We start from the raw sequence: 25,555 nt of genomic DNA, 5'->3' as shown, positions 1-25,555 counted from the left end.
CCCAAAAATCATAATAGCTGAATGAACTCTGATGTGCATGTATTGTCCATCTTCTATACTGACCCTTCGAAATTGCTTTTATGAAACTGAAATTGTCTTTTATTACACAGTTAAAGTGTGTTTCCTGAAATCATAGCCAATGAAACATTAACCTTTTCAGAATTGATACAGGCAGATAAGCATGAAACCTTATTCTGTATGAGCATGATCACACCAGTACTCGGTTTAAAGGTAAGAGAAAACGTCTGAATTTGGTCCTACACAGATTTCTGTGATATACCATAAGACCAGCTAGAGAGGATTCTTGAACAGTTTTGTTAATGCTCATTAGTGTGATAGGGTTAAGAGAAATTGCAAAACATTTGTAATTTATAAGTGTACGAAAAGACAAATAGTACGCAAAACAGTGTTGCTACTTAAGATGATGAACATCATTCAAAACTACACAGGACAGCAACAAGAAAATTCACACTTGTTATTCCAAACAAAACATTTTTGATTTTTGTTCTGAAGATGTCCATAATCATAAGATTCATGCTGAATGTTAAAAGAATTCAGCAGAACAATGATCCTAAGCAATTGATTAAATCTATCTACAATGGATTATGAGAGAAAAATGATGTATTTTGGAACGACAAAGTCCAGATTACAACTTGATTGAAATATTTTGTCAAGACCTAAGGGTTGTCTTTAACCTAAAACACTCAAAACGTTCGGAGTAGTTCAAGCAAATTTGTAAGAAAGGTAGATGTAAAGAAGGAAACATTTTTGTCATAGGCTGGAATGTACTTCTTCCACATTCGCTAATTAATATGAAGTGATTTTCATTTTATTTAACATATCTATTTTTTAAACATTAAATAAATTTCAGGGTATACAGACTTTTTCTTTGAAAGGGAAGGAGTCATTTTGATTCAACAAGAAATTCATTGATAAAAAGTAACAGTTTTACAAATTCTCAAACTCTCAAGTAGGACTGTACATCTAACTACAAATCAGTTTGTTTACAACAAAAGCTGTCAATAATTTATAATAAATAAACGGTAGCACTGAAGGTATGATAATACAGTAACCAAGTTTGGCAAAAAGACTACAGTTTTAAAGGTAAAAGGTGATGGCAACAATCTGATCATTTATATTAAAAAAATTAATTGTTATTACTGGTGAATCAAATACACATTATATACACAGTTTGATTATTTCCTATACATATTCCATTCTATGCTAGACGCTACTATGTAAATAAATTACATAATTGAACACTACTCAGGTGGCCATTTAGGTGGTTGTTGATTTTTTTATACATCCAACCGCAGCTTTCAGTCTCTCTCTGTAACGTCTTGCCCTAAAAATGAAACAGGGTTAAGTATTAGGACTTTCGTTTCCAAAACTGAGGCCTTTAAGTTTCTTCAAATAAAATTAAATATTGGATTTCAGAATACTTGTAATTGTAGAAATACTAATTTCATATTGGCATCACTCTAAAGCAAACAAAGTGCAAGTATAGCTTTAAATTACTATTAAATTGCTGTTTTTAAAGTTCTCCTGCCATCAAATTAAGATATATAGATATAGATATATATATATATATATATATATATATATATATTTATTTATATATATATATTCACACACACACACATATACCACTCTCACACTCGGCAAATGCTTTTCATTTATTACTTACTGATAATTCTGCTGAAATACAAGTGTCATTTATGGGTTTCAACATCAGAATAATAAAAAAAATTAAAACTTTAATTATGAAGAACTTAATTATTTAGAGAGTTTTTCAGAATCAGTTAATGTTTAGATAAACGGAAAATGTACCTTCTGGTGGAAAATAAAATATTGAATTCGTATTCATCAGAAGTGGCTATTAACAAACTACACAATATAAAATAAGTCTTTAAAAGATGATATAAACCAATGAAAAATTACAGTTGCATAGTTCAAGAGCTTTATTATCAATCATGATAATTTATTTTAGTAAAATGCTTATTGATCGTGCATAGCTGACTACCTAAATCAAACAGTGACTGATTTGCTGTATTCATACAAATACATTATTCAGCTGCACAGATTAAAATTTTGAAATCATTAACATTTTCAGTTAGACAAATTCTAACCTATTTTGTGTGTAAATTAACTGATAGATGATCCAATGGGATTTAAAGGTTGTTCTGTAGCCCTATAACATTGATATTAAGACACACTTGATTCACTGAAGGGACTAGCAGTTCTGTCTTCTGGTCTCCAGTTGGTTCCTTGCATCCAATCTGCACACTGTGACAGTCTGTTGCAAAAAACAACCCTAGGCCAGTCTCCCATTTAAGGACACAATACCTCTGGATAGTTTTACTGTCTTCTGGAAATCATGACACATTTTTTTCCAACACCAAACTTTTTCTTAGGTGGTTTGTCTGGCGTCAGGTTCACTTTAAGAGTTTCACTGGACTTTCCTCTTTTGGTCTCCAGTGTGCAAAATATTTGTGCTTTTGTAAAGTTGGAATGCAAAAGAAGTCAAAAGGGGGATTAAAGTACTTTACATTCAATCACTTATAAATGTGCCTGTGGATTAATTGAGATAAATGTCTTTAAAAAAATATGTCCTCATCTTCCTCAAAATTATGCTCCCTGTCATTATGAATGTTGTGAGAAGCCAACTCGAACAGAGACTGGTGCATAAGTGAGCAGGGCCCTGCCCGACTCCCTACTCCTAACGTCACGCTTCCCCCCTCCCCTTGTCCTGCAACCTCTGTCTCAGATTAACGTGAGTATATCTCTTCTGCAAGTGAAATATGATTCTTAGCATGATGAGAGAAGCTGCAAAATCATCCGGAATGTTCAAGTAAATTATAGAAAAAAAACACCATTTAAATCCGTTAAGTAGTTCTCTCGTTCGCTAGCTAAGTGGAGGTAAAGTACGCCTTGAGGCTGGCTCGTGAGTTAGGAGAGCTCTGCCCCCCTCACCTCGGCCCGCTGCATCTCTCTAAGATTCGGGCAAATTAATTGGTACCGCAAGCAAACTATGATACTTGGTGCCATTAGAGAAGTTGCAAAATCAACCGTAATGTTCAAGCAAATTATAGAAAAAAAAACAGATCTAAATCCATTAAGTAGTTCTCTCGTGAAAAGTGAACATACAGACAGACATTGGATTTTATATATATGGAGATACCAAATTTAAACACATAGTAGAAGGCTAATCAAGGAGCCTATCTGATGCTATCCAGCCAGTGGTGAAGGAAAGGGGGGCACTGCTTGATAACTTCCTGGCTGCATGCCCTACAAAACAAGCACCAAGGCTCAAGCAGTAATCATTTGATATGCACTTTTGTATTGGAGGAATTCTCCTAGCCAGGCTGTTTTGTAACAAAATAACTGCAACCTTAAAGATGAGCCTATTTACACATGACATTTGAGGTGATTTATGCATTTACACTCAAAGATGAAAATGTGACCTAAATGAAAATATGTGGGTGCAAGTGAATAGATTTGTTTCAATGTCTGGATGTAAGCAATAATCATGAAAGGTTTTAAAGTTGAGAATAACTAGGACATCTTCAATCCTAAGAAACAGATACACCTCTGCCATTCAAGATTACACCATACCTTACTTTACCAAGTAACCTAATTCAATGAACGAAGAGAGGAGAAAGTAGCATATAAGGACCACGACAGCTCAACCTCCAAAAGATAAGAAACTATGTTTTAAGTAAGGGGGCCTTTCACAAAATTCACAAGTAATGTATTGATGGACAAATCCACTGATCCATTGAATTTAATCCCCTTGTCTCCTTTATAAAAATCTGTTTTTTGTATTGCATTGATTGAATATCTTTATTGTCACTGCACAACTACAACAACTTTGGATGCCATCCTATCAGTGCAAAACTACACTACAAAGCATATATCTATATATAAAGATTTATAAAAGAGATGCTAAAAGTGGAAAAACAAAACAAACATCAAATTTCACAATGAGACATTTTTCACATTCTGCTGTTATTTATTGCATAATTTGTTCTCTTTAAAATATCACCATGCGAGCATCATTTTGTGCACAGCCACAGCCTTTGGGTAAAAGCTGTTTTTTAGTTTATTGTCCATGTTTTGTTTTTAATGTCTTGAAGCATCTGCAGCAGTTCAAACAGCAAGTGACCAGGATGGGATGGATCTTTAATTATGCTCTTGACCTTTTTCAAGCAGCAGGGACTGTAAAGATCTTCCAAGGACTGAAGAGGACATCCAATGAACTTCTGGGCAATGGTGACGATCTTAGTAATGTGGAAAGCATGACACAACACAATCATCAAAAGTGAAAGAAAGGATATACATTTTTAATGGAGGAAATTCCTCATAGTTACGCATGCCAGCTGTTTTTATACTTAACACTGGCTTGCTTGATTTTAATAAATGTCAATATGTTATAAGTTAGAATGAACAAGCTAAATTATCTGAAATCTTACAAACTGACTGTATTTGATTTATGTTTTTCGTTTATCAACCATTTACCTTTGTATTGTTTCAAAAGGTTTTTCAATGTTCATTGCATATGTAATTCAGTGTTAAATGTCAATTATGTTTTGATAGCAGGATTAGGAAAAACAAGGAACCACATACATTTCAGGCTATTTTATGTAATTTTTTTTAACAAACATTGCATTAACTACATGCTTGTGTATGGGACATTTTGTACTATTATGGTTAATAAAATTCAGGCTGCATGTAAACTAGTTATTCATGAAATGTGCTAAAATACAAAGCAAGAAGTGGTTTTGAACTTACGATTCATATTGTTAGTAAGAGATTAAAAAAAAGTTTCATTACACTACAATTCCGTTACATTATGTAAACTAACCAGGAGCAGGTGCTGTCATGCGGTCATGCTTCATTGAGAAGGGACTTGTTGTGCAGTTTTTCCAGTCCTGTTTTTCCATCAGCACATACTCTTGCACATAAACTACATTTTAATGGCTATTTAAAAAAACAATTCTCATATTAGCATGACAAGGTACATCATCAATAATAAAGGGGCATGTAGACTATGTAATTATCTGTAATATGCTGACTACAAACATTTTATACCACAATGTATAGCAAATTTTATTTTGTCGCCTCCTTTTGATGGCTTGGATTATTTTCTTCTGTGTTTAATTAGTGGTAAATCCAATGAAAACTCAGGAAAGTATGTTTTTATTTAGAATCTGACTACCGAGCAACACTACAGAAGTTCTCCTTTTGTAATTTTGTAACTGGTTTGAACAATCAGAACATTGTTTACCACCTGACTACACATCTCAGAAGAAAAAAATATAGAAGTCTAAAAAGGGCACATGGAATTTATAGGAAAACTGAATATTTTAAATAAAGGGTATTATCAATCAATCAATAAACATTTATTTATATAGCACATATTCATACAAAAAAAATGTAGCTCAAAGTGCTTTACAAAATGAATAGAAAAATAGAAGACACAATAAAAATAAATAAACATAAGCCAACATTAATTAACATAGAATAAGAGTAAGGTCCGATGGCCAGGGTGGACAGAAAAAACAAAAAAAACTCCAAAAGCTGGAGAAAAAATAAAATCTGTAGGGGTTCCAGACCAAGAGACCGCCCAGTCCCCTCTGGGCATTCTACCTAACATAAATCATCATATTTTCATGGAAGGACCTGATGATGATTAGGATAACTGAGGCTGAAGAAACGTGGATCACTAGGTCACTGTCACATAAAATTTTTGTAAGAAAGATTCTGTCAGAATTGGAACACGAAATGCAAAAATAAAAGACAGAGAGCAGTATGTGTCTTGGAATGCATTATGGAAGTGGAAAAGGCTTGGTGAAGCTCATAGGACAAAAAAGTGCCCTTGTGTGCTTTTTCTGTTTAATGTTTGCCACTTCAATTAAAGTTAAATTTAAAGTATTGTACAGAAGTTGGTACTTTCAGTATAATAAGAATACTTCTGTTGAAAACTGGTCTAAAATATCTGCAGTGACATCAAAGATTTGTTATTAGACTTTGCATCACAATTTAAGCACACAGTGAAAAAGTATTTAGAAATTAACACATACAGTAGGATGCAAAAGGGCTTTCCTAGAGTCTGCGTTTTTAAAATACATCCAACAAGAGATTCAAACTGTTACTACATACAGGCTCATGTAAAATGCAGGAAAACTCAAATAATTGTGAAGAAAGCATTTAAAGGTGGCATCACATTACTTGACTTCAAGTTGGAGACAGTGTTGTACTTAATGACTGCAGATGCTGGATCTCTTTCATTTGAGGCTTTTAGATCATCAGACTAAGTATCAAGGGGAAGACAGAACACATTTTTTCTCTCACACTTTTTCAGCACACTTGAGTAACAGACTTGATTAAACTAAAAGCGGATGTAGTAAAAGTTTAATAAAGCCTGAATCCTTTTAATTACGCCTACATTTAGATATTATGTGTCAAGCCAGCAGCCACGTGAGATAGAGATACAACATGTTGGTGGAGGTAGCTAAATGTGCATTACTGTCACTAAAGAGGCTTAAATTGTCATAATAATAAAAGTATAAGCAGAATTATGATTATTTTTCGTCTGCATTAATGAGATGTATTAAACAGCACTGGATGACTATACAGGTGCCGGTCATAAAATTAGAATATCATGACAAAGTTGATTTATTTCAGTAATTCCATTCAAAAGGGAAACTTGTATATTAGATTCATTCATTACACACAGACTGATGTATTTCAAATGTTTATTTCTTTTAATTTTGAGGATTATAACTGACAACTAATGAAAGTCCCAAATTCGGTATCTCGGAAAATTAGAATATCAATTAAGACCAATGCAAAAAAAAGGATTTTTAGAAATGTTGGCCAAATGAAAGGTATGAACATGTAAAGTATGAGCATGTACAGCACTCAATATTTAGTTGGGGCTCCTTTGGCCTGGATTACTGCAGCAATGCGCCGTGGCATGGAGTCGATCAGTCTGTGGCACTGCTCAGGTGTTATGAGAGCCCATGTTGCTCTGATAGTGGCCTTCAGCTCTTCTGAATTGTTGGGTCTGGCATATTGCATCTTCCTCTTCACATAACCCCATAGATTATCTATGGGGTTAAGGTCAAGCAAGTTTGCTGGCCAATCAAGAACAGGGATACCATGGTCCTTAAACCAGGTATTGGTAGTTTTGCCACTTTGTGCAGGTGCCAGGTCCTGTTGGAAAATGAAATCTGCATCTCCATAAAGTTTGTCAGCAGCAGGAAGCATGAAGTGCTCTAAAACTTCCTGGTAGATGGCTGCGTTGACCTTGGACCTCAGAAAACACAATGGACCAACACCAGCAGATGACATGGCACCCCAAACTATCAATGACTGTGGAAACTTTACACTGGACCTCAAGTAACATGGATTCTGTGCCTCTCCTCTCTTCCTCCAGACTCTGGGACCTTGATTTCCAAAGGAAATGCAAAATTTACTTTCATCAGAGAACATAACTTTGGACCACTCAGCAGCAGTTTTGTCTTTAGCCCAGGCGAGATGCTTCTGACGCTGTCTCTTGTTCAAGAGTGGCTTGACACAAGGAATGCGACAGCTGAAACCCATGTCTTGCATACGTCTGTGTGTGGTGGTTCTTGAAGCACTGACTCCAGCTGCAGTCCACTCTTTGTGAATCTCCCCCACAGTTTTGAATGGGTTTTCTTTCACAATCCTCTCCAGGGTGCGGTTATCCCTATTGCTTGTACACTTTTTCTACCACATCTTGTCCTTCCCTTCGCCTCTCTATTAATGTGCTTGGACACAGAGCTCTGTGAACAGCCAGCCTCTTTAGCAATGACCTTTTGTGTCTCGCCCTCCTTGTGCAAGGTGTCAATGGTCGTCTTTTGGACAAATGTCAAGTCAGCAGTCTTCCCCATGATTGTGTAGCCAACAGAACTAGACTGAGAGACCATTTAAAGGCTTTTGCAGGTGTTTTGAGTTAATTAGCTGATTAGAGTGTGGCACCAGGTGTCTTCAATATTGAACCTTCTCACAATATTCTAATTTTCCGAGATACTAAATTTGGGACTTTCATTAGTTGTCAGTTATAATCATCAAAATTAAAAGAAATAAACATTTGAAATACATCAGTCTGTGTGTAATGAATGAATCTAATATACAAGTTTTACTTTTTGAATGGAATTACTGAAATAAATCAACTTTGTCATGATATTCTAATTTTATGACCGGCACCTGTAGGTTTAAGAATGAATCTGAACAGGATCAGAAGCAGAACGATACTTTTAGGTTACAGGGGTTTGGTTTAGAAAAACTGCCCTGTTAATCAAAAAGCAGATCAGTGCAATAGACAAAACTGACTCAAATTATGTTGTGGAGCTGTGTACCTGTAAGTTTTAATAAAGCATATAACACAATTCAAAATTACGAAAAGGCTGATGTGTAAAACCAGATCTGCAAAACAACACAGCTTTGCAAAGCATCTTTGGAGTAACATAACACGAAAATGAGTATGAGGTAGACTAAATAGCTGTTCTTTTACAATCAAACCTCAGCATTTTCCTTTGAATAAGACATCGTTCTAGTGATGCTCAGTCAGATAGCCCTTCTTCGTATGACAGTCATGTTCAGATTAAAGACTACATACTGTATAACTAAAAATATTATTTTGTATTGTAAAATGTTTAAATAATTTCTTCTTCTTACTGGACTGGTCAAATGTTCCATTCCAGCTTTACAAAGAAAACTAGAGGTGTGGGAATTCTCATACATAGAACAGTTTCATTTGTGGTATCAGATGTAGTATCTGATCCTGAAGGGAGATATGTGATTGTCATGGGCAATTTATTTAACTGTAAAGTGATTTTGATAAATGTTTATGCACCCAATGTCGATAATAGGGAATTCATGCAAAATGTATTTAAATCCATTCCCAATGTGAACACTCATAAAATTATAATAGCTGGGGACTTTGTGTTATAAATCCACTCTTGGATAGGACTCCTGTCACAGGGGGGATGACATCTAACACTGCAAAAACAATTACACAGTTTTTAACTGACCACAACCTATCAGACCCCTGGAGATTTCTAAACTCAAACTCAAGAACATATTTCTTCTACTCATCAGTGCATCATTGCTACTCAAGAATTGATTATTTCTTTATAGATAATAATTTCTTGTCTACTTCTTGCAAGTATGATGCTATTGTTATTTCTGACCATGCCCCTTTGATCTTGGAGGTAAAATCATTAGGCCCCACACACTCATCTCACAGATGGCGACTTAACCCACTTCTATTAGCAGACAAGAACTATACTGAATTTATATCCAGACAAATCAGTTTCTTCCTAGAAACAAATACATCCTCAGAGGTCTCTGCAGGAATACTCTGGGAAACTCTAAAGGCCTTCTTAAGGGGACAGATTATTTCATATCTTTCCCACAGAAATAAATTAGAAACCAATAAGGTATCAGATCTAACCAGCGAAATTACTAGAATAGATGAAGAACAACATATGCAGTTTTTAATATCTGGAAAACATTTGGGATTAAATTGCTTAGAGATCTTTATATAGACAACATATTTGCATCCTATCAACAATTAAATTCCAAATGTAACTTTCCAGCAACACATTTCTTTCACTATCTTCAAATTAGAAACTTTGTCAAACAGAGCCTGCCTGATTTCCCTCATCTCGTACCTTCCTCCATGCTGGAAAAAATATTGCTCAGTTTGGAGGATTCAGACAGCATTTCTGCAATATATAAAATTATTTTACAGTCCCTCCCTTTCAAAGATCCAAGAGGACAATGGGAAAAAGATCGCTCTCTCAACATATCAGAAAAGGAGTGGAAGGTAGCAATGCAGAGAACACACTTAAGCTCCATATGCGCAAAGCATACAATTATTCAACTTAAAATTATATATCGAGCACATCTGTCTCGCTTAAAACTGTCCAAATGTTTCCAGGGCAAGATCCAACCCGCGAACGCTGCAATCAAGTCCCAGACTCACTGGGTCACATGTTTTGGGCTTGCACCAAATTAACACCATTCTGGACAAAATTTTTTAAGTGCCTTTCAGACAGCCTTGATGTCACTGTCCCTCCTAACCTATTAACAGCTGTGTTTGGGGTTCTTCCAGATGGGTTTAAAGTGGAGAAGGACAAACAAACTGTGATTGTCTTCACTAAACTATTAGCACACAGAATTATTTTGCTAAACTGGAAGAATCCTAACTCTCCTCTTTTAAGTCAGTGGGTAACTGATGTTTTATACTATTTGAAATTGGGGAAAAATGAAATTCTCAGTTAGAGGATCTGTGCAGAGCATTTTCAACATCTGGCAGGATCTAATCAAATATATATATAAATATTTTAGAATAAGCTCTTAAAGCACTGAGGAAGCAGATTCTCTTCCCATTTTCCTTTTTTTTTTTTAAATTTGCATATTAAAGTCATCAATTTATGTACTTTGACCAGCTTTAAGTTTTACTCCGTTGGCCATGCTCTCTTTCTCAGGGGTGGGGGTTGGGTTGATTTGTTTTCAATCCTGTTTTCTGTAAAAAATAGATCTATCTGTATGGAATGATTCCAATAATATCAATAAAATTAAAATAAAATTATTGTACTTAAAGGAGGACTAAACGAAAGCAAAGAAAGAATATCCAAAAGTGCTTTAGAGTCCTTATGTTCAGCAATTTGCCATCTTATTATTAGCCTGAGGAACAACATTACACACTCAAATCACTCTGGAGTGCAGAGTGTTATTAAAATGTAAACAATAATTCAAAATGTTAAAACAGAAAACATTCTTCTGCAGACCTTATGTACAAAACATAAATATTCTTCCCATTCATCCACGAATTTACTGAACTCACTTTATCTAATTTCAGGATTGAGGAGACTCTGACCTTTTTCCCCGCAGCACTGCGTAAAATAAAGAAACCAAAACTCAATTGGATAACGGTCAATCTTAAGTCATAGTCATACATATGCAAACACTCTTTATTTGCGCAAATTAGAAGTCATTAGTTATCCTATTGTGCATTTTGGGACGCAGGAGTCAAATCCCAAGTAGACTGATAAAAATGTTCAGACTTTATACATATGAAAGAAGTGACTGTACATTAAGGGGGTGTGAGGCTGCAGTGCTAACCACTGTACAGCCACATATCAAACTACTGTGACTTAAAACATGTTGATAATATAAAATCAGGCTACTGTTGCCTGTGGGACTGAAAAGGTATTCAGTAATGGGGGGAAAAAAATCCCAAGATATATATATTTTTTTTAAATTATGATTTACTTGAATACTCATTAATGATGCATTTTATCAATTACTTCTCTTGGAACTTTGAGATGCGTCACTGAAAAAAGCAGTTTCTGGGGTACAGTGCAGTATTAGTATATGGGCAAGTTTCAGTTTAAAAGATTAATTAGTGGTGATGGTGCTGAATCTGATTTTGTAATCAAGTAAAATCAAACGAAAAAGAGCCGGGTTAAGGGTTGAAGAATCTATAAGAATTGCCATGTGTAAATAAATTCAGTTGCTTTAACTAATGAATTAATCAGCTGATAAAATATACCACTAATCAGTTTTAATTCTGCCACCAGAGGTAGATTGTGCCACTGCTACCTTTGCCAAGTTACTCCTTCTGGCAATGGAATAAGACATCAAAGACAGTGAAAACCTTTGGCAGCTATAACAGAACAAGCACCAGACCACTCTACAACTGCACCACTGATAACAGACACTAAAATATACCATAGCATTTCACTGACTTACTAACGTGATGTGAATTTTTGAAATTGGCACAACAAAAACCCAGGTGTCGATGGTGTTCATTAGTTTGTCTTTTGAGCAGTAATCTAGTTCTTACTACAGTATTCTTTACATTGATTGACTGATGAAATTACCTCACTTTGTGCTACTTCCATGGCACAATATGCAATTTGGAATTAATGTGACAATTTGGAAACCAACCATCTTGTAAATAGTCATATCCTCTGAATCACTCAAGGTGATCATGGGAACTTCTGCAGGCTGAATATCAAAATATGTTCTTCTAGTCCATAAGTTTCCAAACAATGAGGTAAATAAGAAATTTTTTCCATACCAAGGGGGATGCAGTGATCAGATTAGAAATGCACATTGTGACACTTTCCTCTACCCCTGCAAGGTGCCAACTGACTGGAGTTTAATTGATTCTCTTTAATAAATAGTTTATAAATGCTTTTATTGAAATTTAATTAAGAACCTTTACATATTCTTTTTTCTCATAAAAGAATTTCTTTGCATTATTGAATTATTTATTGCTACTCTTATTATTAGTATTATAAGTGCAGTCTCTTTAAGAGAGACTCCTACCGAGCAGCACCTTCATGTCAAAAGGAAAAAAACTACAATGTTGCTTGAAAATTAGTGAACCCTTCAGCATTACCCATATGCTTTGGGTCTGTTTTGCTTTGTCTTGGGCCAGGCCAGCTTTCCATTGTGGATGAGAAACTGAATTCTAAATTATACCAGCAATTCTAAAGGAAAATATCAGGACATCTGTCCGTGGACTACATCTCAAGAGAGAAACTAAGTCCTGCAGCAATACAATGACACCAAGCACAGAAGTAATTCTAGCAATGAGTGGTTGAAGAAGAATAAAACACATGTTTTGGAATGATCAAGTCAAAGTCCTGACCTTTAACCCAACAGAAATGTTGTGAAAGGACCAGAAGCATGCAGTTCATTTAAGAAAACCCTGCAACATCCCTGAGTTGAGGCAATTCTGTATGGAGGAATGAATTAACATTTCTCCAAACTGATGTGAAGGACTGATCAAGACCTACTGGAAATGTTTAGTTGCAGTTATTGCTGCAAAAGAGTGTCACACTAAATACTAAAAGCAAAGTTTCACATACTTCTGCCACTCACAGATATGTAATACTGGGTAATTTTCCTCAGTAAATTAATGGCCAAGTATGATATTTTTGTCTCATTTGTTTAGCTGGGTTTCATCATATATACAGTGCGTCCGAAAAGTATTCACAGCGCATCACTTTTTCCATATTTTGTTATGTTACAGCCTTATTCCAAAATGGATTAAATTAATTTTTTTCCTCAGAATTCTACACCCTACACCCCATAATGACAATGTGAAAAAAGTTTACTTGAGGTTTTTGCAAATTTATTAAAAATAAAAAAATTGAGAAAGCACATGTACATACAGTAAGTATTCACAGCCTTTACCATGAAGCTCAAAATTGAGCTCAGGTGCATCTTATTTCCCCTGATCATCCTTGAGATGTTTCTGCAGCTTAACTGGAGTCCACCTGTGGTAAATTCAGTTGATTGGACATGATTTGGAAAGGCAAGCACCTGTCTATATAAGGTCCCACATCAAGCTAAGCCAGAAAAATGTATATTTCATTCAATCAGTACAAGAGTGTATGGCTTCTTACAGCATAATTTATTATTAATATGGTTAAGACAGACAAGCTAAAATCATGAGTTCGAGTTGTGCCTATTGATTACATTAAGGCACTGTTAGCTTTTTGTTTTTTAAATTTCCATAAGAATGCATTTATACAGTAAATGTACAGAGTTTGCTACCACACAATAATACAACCCCAATTTCAAAAAAGTTAGAACACTGAGTAAAATGTAAATAAAAACAGAACACAATGATTGGCAAATCTCATAACCCATATTTTATTCATAACAGAACTTAGAAAACATATCAAATGTTGAAAGTGAGACATTTTACCATTTTGCAAATATTTTGAATTTGATGGCAGCAACATGTCTCAAAATCATTGGGTTGGGGGAAGCAAAAGGCTGGAAAAGTAAGTAGTACTAAAAAGAAGCAGCTGGAGGAACATTTTGCAACTAATTAGGTTAACTGTCAAAAGGTTAGTAACATGATTGGGTATATGGAATTGGGGTTGTATAATTGTACTGAACAAAACGTATTTTTATAATTTCACATGACATTCTCACATCTAGTTAATTTAATTTAAAGTCCCAGAACCTATCATGGCAGCATTGGGCATATGGCAGGAACTGGCCAACAATGCAGTGGCAACACATCATTAGGTTGCACTCAGCTAAACTAACATGCACATCTTTTAGGTGTGGAAAGAAAACCAGAGTACAAAGCAAAAATTTTACACAGACATGGGGATAATGTGGAAATCTAGGGTGCTGGATAATGATAAAGTGTTGCAGGCTAATGTGCCTCTATGGCATCCCATTTACATGTTAATTAAATTTCAATGTTTTCAAGGTTGATTGTGCATTCAATGTGCCGAGGTTTGTGATAAATAATATTAAGATAGAGTATGGATGCTAAGATCTTTAGTAACAGGGTGTTACTATTACTATTCCTTTCTGATACATTCTGTGTATTTCATACTCAGTTTCCATGTCTTACCTTATTCTTGCCAGTGCTCTCTCTCTTTCCCTCTCTTCTTCTGTCTTTTCACGCCTCCGCCAAGCAGCTGAACGGAGTGCTTGCTGCCTCTTGTACCTCCAAACAGAAAAAAAAGCTTAACACAGTAAACTCCTTTGTATCTTTAAATGACACTTTCTTGTTAATAAATGGTAAATTCTTACTCTTCATAGACCCCATTTCTTTGTAAGCTCTCTCTATACCTCCTTTGTCTCAGGGCAGCTCTAGAAACACCTTGCTCAGGATTATACTGTTCTGAAAGTGCAGTGTTCTTTGTTTTGTTAGGACAAAGGGTAAACCTGCAAATCAGATTAATTTTTATATGAACTGTAATGCTTAAACTATAATGTAACAAAATAAATGTCATTTTAAAGATGGCCAGATACATGAAAATAAGATAGGAAAATTACAAAACAAAAAATAGGGTTACTAAATGCAAAACAATTTTATTAAAATAACATGATTATACAATTACTACTATGAATAAAAATGATAATTTTATGTATATAGTACCTTTCACAGTTCATAATGAGAGGTATAAAACTTATAAAAAGCACAAATCATTTTAGAAATAAAATGCATGAAAAAAGATACAATTAAATAAAAAAAGTTTGCTAAAACACAATGTAAAATGTATTTTTGAGACGATTTTTAAACTATATTAACCTGTTACCTGAAATGATTGTAATGAAGGAGTACTAAATCTTTTCTACAAAAACAAAATGCATCCTACACACATAATTCAGTTCCCTATATTTTCTCCTTTCTTCACTAAATGAATATTACTACAAAGAAGCTTTAACAATAAAGAAACTGTGCCAAAACACCTTTAAAAATGCTACATAAACACTGGAAACCAGTTTATATAATTACAATGTTTGAACAATAAAAAGACAACCCTTAACAGACTATAATCTTCCTCATTCTCTGCCAGATGCAGGCTAAGACCCAAGACTGTCACAAATGTTACCAGGATTAGAACCAATAAGTGACAGAAGTTTTCAAACACCTGTCCCCTTGTCAACATAAGGAACATTAGAACAACTTTGATGAGAACAGGCCACTCAACCTAACAAGCTTGCTAATCCTATTCAGCTAATTTTTCAGAAATAACATCAAGTTGAGATATGAAAGTCCCTAAAATATCACTTTCTAGTTGCTCATCTCTGGACTTTCTCTATCGGGGCTATGTCATTTTTGTAACATGGAGACTAAAACTGCACACAGTATTGCAGATAAGGCCTCATTCCTATATTATGTAGCTTAAACATTAACCTCTTTCAACTTGTACTCTACACTTCGGACTCTATAACCTAACATATTATTAGCCTTATTAATGGATTCTGTAAACTGGAAATAGGAAGTGACAAGTCCACTACTCCTCCTAGATCCTTCTCATAAGGTGTACTTTCAAGCTGCAGTCCTCTCATTTTGTTTTGAAATATTACATTTTTATTTAGCACATTTAATAATTTACATTTAATTAAATATATTTAAGTTTTATCTGCCAAAAATCCAACAAAGTCTGTATTTTGTCCAGGTTCGTTTATAATGAAAGCTAATTCTATGTCATCTGCTATTCTACCTAGTGTTACTGTATATGCAAACTTAACCAACTTGTTATTTATATTATTTTCCATGCTCTCGCTATGTTATTTATTTTAACCCTACTAGACTACTATTAATACCTTAGGAGCTACCAAAGCTTATGCTTATCTTATAGCGTAACAGTGGCATTTAACAGTGGATAGAATGCTTTTGCTCAATGACCACTTTAGTGTATCAGAATCAGAAAACTTAAGTCATTTCCTTTGGGATTAATAAACTGTTTGTTACAATACTAGATTGCAGTTTTGTTTTACTCGACTGGAAAAAGTGACAATGTTTTCTCCATACTAGCTAAAGCTGAAAAATAATTAAATGTAGTGAAATGGGAACAAATAATAAATTATTATTATTATTATTAAACTGACCAGTACTCCATACACTAACAGTTGATCTGATTAAATATAAATTTTATTAAGTTTTAATTAGCTACCTGTTACTATCTTTCACACTTATCTTCGTTTAAACAAATGTTTTTAAACTATTTTTAAACAGAGGACAAATATAAACAAAAATAAACTTTTTGGAAATAGAGTAAACAGTAACTCTTAACATATGGGTAAATAAAAAAGCATGACTTAATTTGTCAGCATCCAAAGAAAAAGGGCTAGAAATGATCCTATAAAATGCTTAAAAAGTGAAAAAACATAAAATAGCTTAGAATGATCTTCATATTCTTGGGTTCAAGCTAAAAATGATGAGGTAAACTGATAAGCTTGCTCAAACATTTTTTCAGTTTTTAGAGATGGACTGTAAGTTTCAGAGTCTTGCTTGTATTTGATTAAAAAGCATTTTGTTTGACAAGCATCTGGTAAGTGGAAGTTGACCATCTACAGTATATCCTCTTACACTATAGATGCAGATGTGAGCATAACCAAATATCAACTGATTTCCATATGCTCATAAGATTACAGCAACTGAAAATATCTATACAGGGAATACAACTGGAGCAAGTATAAAACTTTGAGAAATAACCACAGTCAATATCACATACAGTTCTCTCAATGTCTGAACAACATGTTAAGGTCTGCAGTCTAAAATTCTGTACTTACTTTACAGTGCCCTATAAAAACACTGGAAAAGTGAAATCAAAAGTATAATATTTAGTGTATAAAAATTAACTAGGATTTGTAATTAAAATGTTTTTTTAATTTGAAACATTCACAATAATTTCCAATGTAGTTTGCATCTCAATGACATGGCCTTTACATTTCTACTCCCAGTGAACTGTGATGCCTTAGATTTTCAAGTAAGTTGTTGAGTTTACCAACAGTTGTTTAATATTTATAAGTTTGTCTTCTTATCTCTCATAATTTTTCCAGTATTAAAAGATGGTAAAAAAAAAATGTGCAAATATATTGTAACAAACTGCTAAGCAGACTTGTGGTTTCTACCAAGACCTTCAGTTTGTCCGTTTCGATTTGACCAATGTGAGTGGAAACACAGCTGGCAAAAGGTTGCTAAGGTCCATGGCACCTTATTGATGGTACAAGTCTCATAGGGAAAGAACTTAACTGGCAGAGAAAGAAGTTATGCTCGATACCATTGTGGAAATGTAGAGGCTACTAGGGAGCAAGACACCTTGTGTATTCATCAGGTGCCTTGGAAGGGCATTAAAAAGGGGCACACATATAAAGCAAGACAGATAATGCAGTCTGAGCAGAAGCCTACTACGTTTACCCACTATTTCCCTTCTGCTTTCTGTGCTATATAAAGTGTGTCAAAGGAAGGCATTAGATTCCAGTAACAAGTAATGGCATTTTAAGACTGTCTATAGTAAAATTACAGTAAGATATCGAATAGGAAGTACAAACCAGCAATTAGACAGAAGAAAAAAATATAATAGTTTAACCAGTAATTTCAGACTCCACTGGTTTTCCTTTTGAATTCTAAACATGCCATAAAGTATAAAATTGAGGTAAAAAAAAAGACTAAAAAGGTAGTAAAAGAATCATATAATTAATGTGTAAGGCCTCATGAAAAGCAAAGAGTTCAAGTCATGGAAAACAGATAAAGTCATTAACAATGTGGTTATTTATTGTATTTAATAAAACAACTGAGCAGTTACATCACAGGGGCAGCTCTTTCATCATCATAAAAACCTGAAACAAATATACTCTTTGGTGTATTGGAGTGGAGATATAAATCGTATTTATTTATGGAACATCCAGCACTTTTTGGTATTGTTCTTATTAGTGTTGATCAGCCAAATCGTTATTTGCAGTGAATTTGCTGCATTCGCCCTTGTTCCTCAAATTATTTAATTTGGCCGGATTACCTAATTTTTTTTTTTTAATATAAATACCAGTGCCCTATAATTCTGCATGAGGCTAGTGCAATGCCCTCCGGAGCTGTAACAGCCAACATTGACAAGACCGTCCCCAGGTATATAATGCTAATCATTTGCATTACATGTTCTGTGGGATGAGTTATTTGTGTTTGTAGCCAAATGTGCAGGACGATCTTCGAGTTCCACGTCAACTTAAGAGGACAAGGCACGTGCCCTATGCATGCATAATTATTAGCCACATGGTGTGGCGAGAGTTAAAAAACAAACCTTGAAGGAGCCTGACACCTACCCTCCAAACACATGAGACTCTATGAAATAACGACAGGTTTATTACAATTTACTACATGTTTCTATCTTTTTGATAGAAAAAAAGTACAAAGCATCAGCACAGACAGTTTGGAGAGCCTCCAGTGCGACTTTGAAGAATAGAACGAGCCAACGTCTTCAATCAAGTCACTTTAAGTTTACTGCCTTTAAAAGACAAGGACTTGCAAAAGACTCAAAGCAATTTAACACATAGAACACAACTTTTTAGTGCAGCAACATCATGTTGAAAAATCATTTCTAAGAACTTTTAAAAAGTACAAGCTAATGGATGTGAATGTGTGTAATTAACTTTCTCTATAAGTAAGTAGTCAATTAAAATCTTGATTGTGACTTTCATAATAAACACAGTGTACTTTATAAAGAAGCATTGTATACTATAACAGGAAATAAATTCTTACTACATAGCTACAGAGGATAGAAAGTATGACTATGACCAGCTTTAGCTGTCCTTCACTATACAAGTTCTGATCAACTGGCTATCTGTTCAAGCTACAATTCCATAAGCATCACCATACTTTCCGTTGTTATGGCACCTTAAGAGTGGAGGTTTAAGTGTACTGAAGAAATGCAATTTACATTAGCATTAACTTAATGGTGTATAATAGTTCAGAGAAAATATTTACATTCCATCCTAGCAAAACAGTCACTTTTTGCTTCAAAACAAAATACACTCATCATGACTAGTATTAGATAACGTGGTTAAAGTGCAGTATAGGTTAGGCAGCCTAATTAACTTACTTTTTCTTCATTTTAATTGACATGTTTTTTTACGATTCAGTCCTCTGAATTGCTTATTTTTTTCTTAAACAGCACCCAAACAGAAATGAGACGTGAAGTTAGTAAGCCAACAGATGACCAGCTAAGTCAGGACCTCTGCCTCCAACCAATTTCACTTCAAATGGTTTATTAAATTGAAGCCAATTCTTGATATTAATTAAGCCTATCATTTAACTCCATGGCTAGTTGGTGCTCTTATTCTGCCACAGCAGACATTTCCAAAACTATTGATTTTTTTATTCCAGGACCACCAAAAAAATGTTTTGTAGACCTGAGAAGATCAACATTAATAAGACGTTCACCTTTTTTATTTTCAGATATTGTGTGATGGACACAGGATGCTGGTCATATGCTGGCTTGTTTTGTGTCTTGTTAATATTTGATTTGTTAATTAAAGAAAAGAAATAATTAAGAGGGTCACAGTCTTAAAAAGCAAGTCTATTAAAATTACAGAAAGAGAGTTAATTAGCAGAAAGAACTGGGCACTAAAAAAAGTGTTAGAATGAAAGCCTGCAGCCACAGTGGTGCACCAGGCCTGGAGTTTGGGCATCCTATCCTAAAACCTATTCACTTTTAAAGAAAACTTATAATCAAAGCAAAGAGCACCCATAAAACTATAGTTAAGATGGATGTGGTTTTAAAAACATAACAGCAATTTTAGATAATATAATGTAAGTAAGTACTATTTTATTTAAAAATCTATCAAAGAATCACTTTTAATAACTTCATTGAAAACTACTTTTGTTATGGCACTTCAAAGTAAAATATTAACTCCTAAGAAGTTGAGCCAATCTATTAATTCATTTTTCTGTATTTTTTCAAAATAAACGAAAATACAAAAAATTATACCTGTTTTGATCTTTCCCTTTTTGCATCCTTCCCCTCTCAGTGCCTGCTTTAAGTCTTCCCAGGTAACAATGCTGCTTTTCTGTTGCAGACACCTTGTTCATTTTCTCTGAAATATGTCAAAAATCATGTTTAACCACGAGACAAATTAAGGAAAAAAATTGCATTTTGTGTTAAGCTTACAACAACAAAAATCAAGCACTGTTGGATATCTTTTAAGCAAAGAGCTTCATATGAAATATGTACAGTTAGATAGAAAACTCAAACAGACATAAGAGTGCATGAGTGATTCATACTTGCTAAAAATAAAATATTTTATATAAAGTCAATTTACATTTATTACCCAAACATATACAGTAACTGGAATATTGTGTTCCCTTCACTTTTGTTGTCATGTTGCAAGTCTGCAAAATGGCTATAGTTGTTTTTAATGGTGGACTGGGTATGTTCCCCACAGTAGGGAGAATAACCTGCCTGGAAAGTGTGGTAACTATTGGTGGAAGCAAAAAGATACAGAGACAGGCAGAGGCTTAAGTGTAGACACGTGATGACAATTCTCTCAATATCCATGTAGATTTTCTTCTGTGACTTGGTTTTCAAATGATTTTGGTTTTGCACATGTGATAATCACAGGAAGCAGACTGCTGTTTTCTAAGAAGTAGGTGCAATCTAGCCTGATAAGCCTCCTAACAAATGGATATTCTCTACTAAAGGACTGCACTGGATTAATTTGATATTGCATCACTCACTCAATCACTCTGAATTTCATTCTGCTGTTCATGGTTCCACAGAGCCCACCAGAAGCACCTGTACTGCAGTACAATACTTTTTGGAACAATAAAAGCTAAATCAACAGACATTATCTATTTAAATAATAGAACAAAATGTCAACTTAGTTTTTAGATAGATTTATTTTCAACATTGCTATTTTGAAAGTGCATGTGAAGAAAAGGATTCAATGCACACAGTGGATAGAATTTCTACAGCCAATGCTTCTGCCTGGTAGAGTGAAGAGGATTCTCTCAAGCTTTTCGCTTACTGTGCACTCTTAACACTTTAGATAATCCTTTTTTTTTTTTACTACTTTATTTTACTTTTACTTATTTTATTTTAAAGGAATCTTTCAACAGCTGTATTTTGAAAGCAGTTCAATAGAATTAACAAAATGTAATTAGGCAATATTTATTGCAACCATTGACTGAAGGTACACCAAACCAAATAGTTCTGTAAATAAAGAGAAAAGATTGAAGCTTTGATTGTTTAGTTTGTGTCATTTTTTTTAATTGTTAATAACGTACTATTTTTGTTAGTAACCTGTGGCCTGCACCCCTAAAATTTGAGTAGGAAAAGTGGCAATAAATTTAAACAATCAGATTAATTACCGATTATTTCCAACACTGATCTTAAAGGACTCCGGTATACTTACGTGTTACTGAGTTGTAGGAGTACATTGGTCCTTCATGTTGATAAAAATTAGTCCCACTTCCAAAATTGCCATTTTTAAATATCCAGTCTCTGCCTTCTTTTATTAAATCATAACAAAATTCTTTTGGAAGGCCCGGATGTATGTGCACAGAATTGTGTTTTAAAAGTAATTCTTTATTTAGACCTTCTTCCTGGATACAGTTTGAACTACCTCCTTTAGAAACTTCCCATGATACGTCCAGACCTTCGCAATCATTTGCCTCCTCTTTGATGATGACTGGCCGTGCATCCATGGATTCATCTTTAATAGATGTTGAATCTACTTCAAAAACATTTCGGCTATTTGAATTTGATCCTGGTTGTAACAAGCCACAGTTTTGTTCAGGTGGCACAGGTCCGTTGACCAAGGCAACTTCGAAAAAATTCCAATCAAGGGGTTCGTTTTTGACACAGGCAAGTTTCTCTCCTTGGAGTCCCTCTTCTGCACCTGTATTAGGGAGATAAAAAATAAAACGTGAACATATAATCTTAGGCATGAACAATGGGACATTTTAAGGATGAGCTATTACTGCCAGTTAAACCTCTTTAAGACAATATCCCCAGTGCCCTGTTTTTTTAACACAGATAGTTTTGAGACCTTTTGGAGATTTTTATATTGGCAAAATGTTTACATCCTTTGGACAACTGTGTCTAAAACATAACCCTTCACTAACTCTTTTTTTTGTTTTAAACTACATGCAAGTTAGAGTGTTTGCTAATATTCTCAGGGCGGATAGAGGTTTTTTTTTTTTTAAATAAGGGTCCAGAAGGAGAGACATGAGCCAAGACAAGTAAAGATTTCTAACAGGGAAATCAAATATACACTGTTGTCAAGCCAAAAATCAAAACCCTAAAAACAGTGTTGACCTCACATAGAACAGAGATCATTTTGCCAGAAAGACTATATAAACAGACATTAATCTTTTTGCTAGTTCTTCATTGACTCAGATAAAGAGGAAACACATATCGTAACCTTTTTACCTAGCACGGTAACCCAGTAACAACCGCTCCACAAAATGGCAGTACTCATTATAAACAAAACGGTGTAGAAAATGATACAAACATATTTCAACTATGTTAACTAAATTAAAAAGGAAATAAAATCAATCGGGCGGCACGGTGGCGCAGTGGTAGCGCTGCTGCCTCGCAGTTAGGGGACCCGGGTTCGCTTCCCGGGTCCTCCCTGCGTGGAGTTTGCATGTTCTCCCCGTGTCTGCGTGGGCGCTCCGGTTTCCTCCCACAATCCAAAGTCATGCAGGTTAGGTGGATTGGCGATTCTAAATTGGCCCTAGTGTGTGCTTGGTGTGTGGGTGTGTTTGTGTGTGTCCTGCGGTGGGTTGGCACCCTGCCCAGGATTGGTTCCTGCCTTGTGCCCTGTGTTGGCTGGGATTGGCTCCATCAGACCCCCGTGACCCTGTATTCGGATTCAGCGTGTTAGAAAATGGATGGATGGCTGGATGGATAAAATCAATCTTCACATTCGCAAAAGAAGCCTGGCTAAGTTTCTGAACCATCCTTATCTTGGGGTCATGAAAATATTCAGCAGGTAGGCATTTTTGGAAATGGTATGGATCCAGGAAGTTTAAGAATTTCAGTTAATAGAAGGAAAATTAGCTAATGGAGCAACATACAGTCAGGCAAGGCGATACATCTAATGAAATCTTTTTTCATTTTTAACATACATGGACACAACATTTAATCTTCATTTAAACTGGATCTATAGGTAAAGATGATATAATATCATGACACCTTTACATTTTGTAGTTCAGTTTAAATAGGCAAAGTGCAAATTTTGCAAGCGGAAAAAAGTAAGTGTATCCCTCCATTTGTTACTACCTTAAAAAACCTAAAATTAGCATCAAGTGAGGAGTAAATGAATAGAACATAATTAGAGAGGATCTTGGAAGAACCTGTCCTAACTGAACCTCAGATGTTTAATCTGGTTTGGTCTTTATGTTGAAGTGTGTGTTATCAACCATTCTCCAAAAAACTGAGAATTTCATCACAGGACCAACACGTAGCTCTTGCCACTGCTGATGTTAAACTAAATGAAACTACCATTAGAAGGAGGCTGCATAAAAAGTAGATCACTATGAGAGATACACCAGAAGGAAATCTTTGCAATCCAGATAGAACATTAGAGCATGACTAAAGTTTGCCCATAAACACCTAGGCAAAGACCAGGACTTCTGCAACAATGTGCACTGCACAGATGAGGAAAAGATATGGGTTATTTGGCCACTGTATCAAAAGACATGAGGGGCGAAAACAAAAGAAAGCATTTGACCAGAAGAATCCAAGATCAACTGTAAAGCAGGGTGGGCGAAATATTCTGGTCTGGGGATGCTTTGCTGTATCACGCTCTGGACAGTTCACCATCACAGAATCCACTGTGAAGTCTTCATTGCGTGAAGATAATATGAGACCATCTGTCAGAAGATTGAAGCTCAACTGAAAGCGGACCTTGAAACATGATAATGACTCTAAACATACCAGTAAATCCACCAAGGAATGGCTGAAAAGAAAGAAGGGGAGGTTTCCGGACTGGACAAGTGAAAGCCCAGATATGAATCCAATAGAGATGCAGAGGGCGGTTCAAATGGGTTGTGCCGGCAAAACACTTATCAAACAGCGCACAGGTAAAAGAATTCAGCATGGAAGAATGGGAAAAACTTTCTGGATGAAAGTGACCTCTTAATGACTGTTTCTACCAAAGGAGTCAATACCAGCGATTAGACACAAGGGAGGACTTAACGTTATCCACGTTGTCCAAACTTAACCATAACCCCGCCCCCCATTATTTCATTGCATGTATAAAGAGATTTAATATTTTTTATTTACCAGAGAAATCACTGTCAGCAAGCACCTCCTGCTCCGTATCACTTTCTACGGCACTGTTCTCTACGTCCGTGACTGCGGGAGACAAGCCCCCCTGCTCCGCCGGTAAACCTACAAGCTGCTTGGCTAACCGTCTCTCGCTTGCTGGATCGTCAGATCTTTTATTCTTGGTAACGGCTGCATTCTGTGCGGTCAGACGGTGAATGCGTCCAGTCAGTTCTCTCTCGGTCAGTTCCATCCGGATTTTCAGCAGCTCGTTTTCCTTCTCCTTTTCAGCGATCCTCAGCTGCAGATCGCGGATGGTGCAATCGTTCAGCCTGGTAATAACATACACAACAGTCTCGACTGCGGTTTTCACCACCCGCTCGATTGCTGACATACGCTCTTCTTTGGAAAGGAAAACGATGCTACAGTTGTCCATCTTATTTTTGCATTCAGCAAATGGCTGTAGGATGTCCTCCTCCAGTTGAAAGACCCCGTATTTACTTTTGGTATTGCCGCCAACATGCAGCCTCTCAACAGACTGGTGACCAGATAACACACATCCTGCGTTCGTGCTCATTTTTAAAGGCGATTTGTTTATAGCAAGCGATTCAGATAAACGCTTTCAGGCCATGTGGTTGATATACTCATAAATAATTGAGGTCTCGAGATGCATTAATATTCTACCAATATGCTATCTCCATGTTGAATGAAACGAACAACGGTGATAAATGGCACTGCAAACTACTTCCTGGTCTAAAGTCAAGTCACGTGGTGTGAATGTAGGTCAATGAGCGACGGAAAGTAAATACTTCCGGCCCGAAAAATAAGCATGTGTCATAATAAAAGTCGCTTTAGGTAGTAGACGCGACTTCTTGCACTTTTTAAAACAGAACTCAAATATGTGGTACTATATTTCTGTTTCTCTTTGAGACATTCTCCCCCGAATCTGCCAATTTACTATTCTAACGCTGTCCTGT

General features: G+C 35.4%; 1 protein-coding gene across 2 annotated transcripts; it reads right to left on the bottom strand.

Annotated features, from left to right (window-relative positions):
- Positions 1-896: 896 nt before the first annotated feature.
- On the bottom strand, positions 897-25,331 carry LOC120529024. 2 transcript variants are annotated; one of them, XM_039753087.1, is made up of 6 exons: positions 24,597-25,331; positions 21,718-22,203; positions 20,295-20,400; positions 14,611-14,745; positions 14,429-14,524; positions 897-1,345 (listed from the first exon to the last, which is right to left on the bottom strand). In XM_039753087.1, the coding sequence occupies exons 1-6, from the start codon at positions 25,153-25,155 to the stop codon at positions 1,279-1,281; spliced, it is 1,449 nt and encodes a 482-aa protein (XP_039609021.1). In that variant the 5' UTR covers positions 25,156-25,331; the 3' UTR covers positions 897-1,278. The 2 variants fall into 2 exon arrangements, with proteins under 2 accessions (XP_039609021.1, XP_039609028.1); XM_039753094.1 differs by lacking the exon at positions 14,611-14,745.
- Between the last annotated feature and the right edge of the window lie 224 nt (positions 25,332-25,555).

The sequence above is a fragment of the Polypterus senegalus genome, chromosome 1 (genome assembly GCF_016835505.1).
Source record: "Polypterus senegalus isolate Bchr_013 chromosome 1, ASM1683550v1, whole genome shotgun sequence".
NCBI lineage: Eukaryota > Metazoa > Chordata > Cladistia > Polypteriformes > Polypteridae > Polypterus > Polypterus senegalus.
This window is presented reverse-complemented; position numbering and strand designations above follow the sequence as displayed.